Genomic DNA, 5548 nt, shown 5'->3' on the forward strand with positions numbered 1-5548 from the left:
TTATGTGCTGTATATGCCAAATATATGCTAAATAAATAGAATTTCCTGTAACGAAAGGAAAAAATACGAACATAAATTTGTTTATTTTTCTACTAAACTTTTAATTTAATTTAATTTTGTTAAAAAAATACTTTAAAATGTAGTGAAAGGTCAGGTGCAGAGAAAAGAACATCATCAAATGTTTTCTTTACTTAATCACAGGTATTTTTGTTCAATTTCACTATCGATTGATGAAATCCTGTAATTGAGATCTCCTTTCTTTTCTTCACATATTGCAATGTCTTTGTGAGTCTGAACTCTATCAGGGTTCTATGAGTAACATGACAGATGATAAAACATTTTTGTTTTCAACAGTTTCACTCTCACAGCCCATTCTTGAGGTGCAACCAGAATCTATCAATTTACTGGAAAGTGTCTACATTCGCTGTGAAGCTGAGAGGGGAACACAGTGCCACCTTTACACCGATCAGAGCCCAGTTCCTTTGAGATCAGCACCATACAAGTATCAAACCTGTCAGTTCTCTATGAGTGGGAGAGATCTACTGGGCAAGACAGCTGTTCAGGATAAAACTGAAGTGCTTCTTAGTTGTGCTGTTGAGCTGATGATGGATGGGCAAGCAGTTACCTCAGAGCAGAGTGAAATAAAAAAAATAGAGGTTGTTGGTAAGTCATCTTCATTGGTATTTCTAAAATGACCCTGTTAAGTGTTTGGTTAGAATTATGCTTTCATCAATTACTGTTTTTATGTGGAGCTGTGCTCTTATTCTTTAGGTGAAAAAGTCTTAGTATTAATTGTTATGTACTGTATAATTGCATTCCTCTAATGTAATCTGGACAAATCATTATAAAAAACGGTGTTTCCTGTTATATAATACTTCTTAGTGTTTACGAAAGACATATGACAGTGTTATGTTGACCCACTCAGTAAAGCACTGAAAATTGTGCTTTAGACTGTATCGTTCACGAAACATTATGAATAATTGCAGGCCTCAAATGTAACCTGGACAAATGGTTATACAGAATGATGCATCTTTTTATATCAAGATACTGTATATGATATTTATAAAGGATGCATGACAGTGTAATGTAGCTTGTCTAAAGTAAAGGATTAAATTATTGTGATTTAGACTGTATCTATAATAAAACATAAGTGTTATTAATGAGACAAATCTCATGTAATTTACCAGCACTTAGTGTTGGAAAGGTTCATATTCAAGTAGACCACAACCACATTGATGAAGAGGACTATGTTAAACTTCGCTGCGGAGCTGAGAGAGGAACACACTGCTACTTCTACATTGATCAGAATCCAAACCATATCAGATCTGAGCCCTTCAGGGAAGAGTATAAAGTGTGTGTCCTCAGGGTTTCTGGGAAGAAACTGCTGGAAGAGAAAGGTACTGGGACCAGTACAGAGGTCAGTCTGAGCTGTGCTGTTGAGCTTGAAAGTGAGGGGCAAATTATTACTTCATCTCACAGTGAGAAGATCAGAATTAAGGTGGAGGGTAAGTGCAGCCAAATTAATTCCTTCTTAATTTATTTTTTCTTATATACTGTATACATCAGATAATACAGGTATAAATAGGAAGTAATATGGCAATATTATCTTCATTTAAAACAGGGGAAGATGTAGTAATTCATTTTTAATGACGATGATTATCATTCCAAAGGGAAAGTACATTTTTCTGATTGGTAGATTATATTCATTACATAATATATTATATATATTACTCATTAAATTAGAAATAAAGAAATAAAGCTTTTTCAGTCACATAATTACTTCAGAAACTTCTTGATAAATCTAATAAACAGCTCTGAACATTTCAGCAAAGTTGTCCAATCAATTTCCAATTGTAACTCATGTTGAAAATCATAGAAATACATGGTGATTAGATGATGATTCTTCCCACCCAAGCAAGTGACATTGTTTAAAATCAGTTTTTCTTTCTCCTTTTCTCCCTTTTTATTTCTTATCCTGATTAATGAGATACATCCGTTTGTATTCCCTCAGCCAAGTTTGGAAGTCTTAGAATTGATATGGATCTGAAACGTATCAACACAGACCAGAACGCTACTATTCGCTGTGAAGCTGAGAGAGGAACACGTTGCCATTTCTACGCTGATGAGAGTAAAGCTCCTTTCAGATCAGTGCCATTCATGGAGCAAGTCTGTTCCCTCACTCTGTCTGGGAAGGAGCTGCTGGGACAGAGAGGGACTGGGATCAGGGCTGAGGTTATTCTGAGCTGTGCTGTTGAATTAGGTACACTAGGACAAACAGCAACTTCACAACGCAGTAAAAGCATCACAGTTGAGGTGGAAGGTAAGAAACGGAGCAGTATATTATTTTTCTCACATATACTAGCATGTACTGTACAATTCACATTCAATACATGAAAGGAGTGTAAAGGAATATGAAGAATTTAAACTGGAATTTGTCTTTAAATACCAGCTGTGGTTCAAACAAATACCATAACATATGGTCTACTGGGCAAGAGACACTAGTGAAAGGAGAAGCAATTTGACTGTTACTACATTCATGAGTCACAAATTTCAGTGAAGAGTAATGGATAACTTTCTGCCCTCTAGGGCTTCCCAGCTCACTGTGTTTCCAAACTTTTCAGAACCACTACTGCTCTGCATTTCTCATACTACAGATTTTTATTGCTGTATTTTTGTCTCATTTTCCCAGCAAATATGTACTATCTATTCATAACTTGTCATCATTAATGAATTGAATGATTTTGAATTTAAATACAAAAAAACAAATTGAATGCAATTCACATGGAAATCTGTTTTTGGCTATACAGTATATCTATGTTATAAGTTTGGGTAGCTGTGTCTGCATGCGTACAGTAGGTTGCAAAGAAATAAGTAAAGGTAGCTTTGAACCTTCACCTATTTCTTAGTATAATTTTAGAACAGAATCATTAAAAATATGACACATTTCTCAGGTTTGCAGAATAATGGTGTACTTGCAACAAGAACCACAAGATCTACTGAGTATGGTTAAAATTAATATAGGAAAAAGTAATAGGTTTATTCCATGCAGAAAAGAGAAAAAAGTAAACAACGTTTCAGCTGTGGAGCCTTCTTTGGGTGTGAGCTCATGGAATAATGGAATAAACCTATTAATTGTTCCTTTGCAGCCTATGCATGCTGATGCGGATACCTGCCTAAATTTAATATATTCATCAATACATTACATAGACATACAGTAGTTTGAACTGAGTATGAGCCACAATCGTATGTTCAAAAACAAAATGATATTTTACTATTAGAATCTACACAACCAATCATGCCCCCTTTTAAAAGGTACTGTACGATGGTGAAAGTTTGGATAGCTGTTGGAACTGAGCTTCTTGGGAGACAGAAGGAAATGTCTTTACATGCAAAGCCACCCTAGCTAAAATCTACAGTATGACTGCAGACTAGCTAAGCCAGACTGCTATTGCTCTTTAGTTAGGTAGGCTTATCACAATAAATTTAAATATTTAAATATTTACATACTGTATATAACTTTTAACAAAAATCATAAGTAAAAGAAAGTAAATAGTAGGTTAGTATCACAAATTGCAAATGTCTTTCTTTTTACTTCAAGGTCTTCCTCAGTCAAATATCACTGATACTGAGCCAAATGGGCCTGGTAAGTTTGCATTCTTAAAAAAGAGGTTGGAGTAATCTTCTGTCGAGTTCAGTGAAAGAGGGGGGAAACCAAGCTGTGGTATTTAATGGTTCCATGACCCAGAGCTTCATTACTTTGTAAATGTTAATCTAAGCATTTGTTCTTGTAGTTTATTTTCAACTACAGCATGTAACAATAATACCACCACATGTCACTTTTCTCTAAGAGAATCACAGAAAACAAAATAACCAGCTTGTTGCAATAAATGACCAGACTCTATAAGACTCACCTCAAAATTGACAAAAAATATTTATATATGAGAGCATGTGATGTATGTACACACTGTTTTTGCTTTACAGTATGTAAGTTCTAATTCTGGTTCCTTTTAATGAATTTGGTCTTTCCATGTCTTCAGGAAAACTTTCTAAGACTTTTGTCTGGGTAGCAGCTGGAGAATTAGTTTCCTTGATGGCAACACCAGTCTTGAGTTATCTTTATTTCAAGCACAGTGAGTATGCCTTTCTTACATTAGCAGTATGCAAGGACTTCTCACGCCACAGTTTCAGCTCACCTTTAAGTTGCTTTTTGTTGAATTTGTATTTTATTATACAAATGTCATTTTTCTCACAAGGATTGAATTAATTTTAATTAACATTATCCAGTGTCACTGTTCCTTAATTATTAAAATCCATTTTCTAATGTGTATATACAGTATATATGGAATTATTTTGGTAATATCATTAAGAATATAAAAAAACATGAAAAAACAAAAAAATCAAATATGCTACATAGGATATTTATCACAATTCCAATATTTGTCTTTACTTTTATCATTCATGTTATGTTTGATCACATAATTTGGTCACTGACGAAGAAAACTGCATTAACTACAGGTATGTCTACAGGAATGAAATGTGATTGTGGTGTTATTTTTTGCTCAAATTGAAAACAAAGAATGATACAAAGATACAGAGAGAAATAGTCAGCTTCTTTAGTCCTTGTATAGTTGTTCTTGCAAAACAAAAACGTGTAAATATAATGATTTAGAAAATTAAACTCAATTTTATGACAATGGCTTGGTAGAACCAAAGAATGTATTTATCTTTAAGAAATATATTGTGCATTAAAACAAGATTATGATAAGCTATTCTAGTATTTTAAAAGAAAAACAAATGCATAACTTACAATGAAAATCTCCACTGTGTTTTTGTTGTTGCTGTTCATTTCCACAGAAGCTGCAGTACAGAGGGAAATTTGAGCTTTACATCTCTCTGAAATTAATTAAATTGTCACAGAAAGGAGTCCAATTAGATATCCCAGTATACCAAAGTGCACATACTGTGAAAATGCAGAGATTCAACAAACTAAGTATTATTGGCTGACTTTCCCTCCTGAATCATAGAATAAAGGATATTAAATGTTAAAAAAACTCAAGTAACCACCAGTTAATTTTCTTCATTAACCCAAAAAGCAATTTCCACTTGGACAGCACCTACAGAAGAACTGAAGGAGTGGTGTTCCCTCCCATGACAGTACTGCAATATTGTGACCGACTGACTCAAACCCACCCGACTCCAACAGTATATGATTACCAAACCTTGAAGACTTCCAGTCAAAACAGCACAATGACACTTCACAGTGATTTCTAGACTATCAAACTCAACCTGGACAACATGGTAACATGCCTTTACAGGCTGAAACTGTCACGGACGTCCAAAGGGACTAACCGTGGGGAGCAGGAGAGCGGAAAAAGACCCATATGCGTAGCGGCGAGACGGGAAAAAGGCCCGGGCTCATAGTGCAAAGAGTTCAGGAATGCCGTATAGAAACCTATGCCCTCAGGGAGCGGACGTGGGGCGCCCTGGTGCTAGGCGGGTCTCAGGACATCCGAACGTCAATGCTGAGCGAGGACAGAGTGCAAGACCC

General features: G+C 35.2%; 1 protein-coding gene across 1 annotated transcript; it reads left to right on the forward strand.

Annotated features, from left to right (window-relative positions):
- The first annotated feature begins 524 nt into the window (after nucleotides 1–524).
- LOC148839333 (uncharacterized) lies at nucleotides 525–4880 on the forward strand. Its single transcript, XM_088906368.1, has 6 exons — nucleotides 525–663; nucleotides 1188–1505; nucleotides 2012–2320; nucleotides 3599–3643; nucleotides 4038–4130; nucleotides 4855–4880. The coding sequence occupies exons 1-6, from the start codon at nucleotides 525–527 to the stop codon at nucleotides 4878–4880; spliced, it is 930 nt and encodes a 309-aa protein (XP_088762494.1).
- Nucleotides 4881–5548: the final 668 nt, after the last annotated feature.

Source organism: Atractosteus spatula, chromosome 2 (genome assembly GCF_055471065.1).
Source record: "Atractosteus spatula isolate fAtrSpa1 chromosome 2, fAtrSpa1.hap1, whole genome shotgun sequence".
Lineage (NCBI taxonomy): Eukaryota > Metazoa > Chordata > Actinopteri > Semionotiformes > Lepisosteidae > Atractosteus > Atractosteus spatula.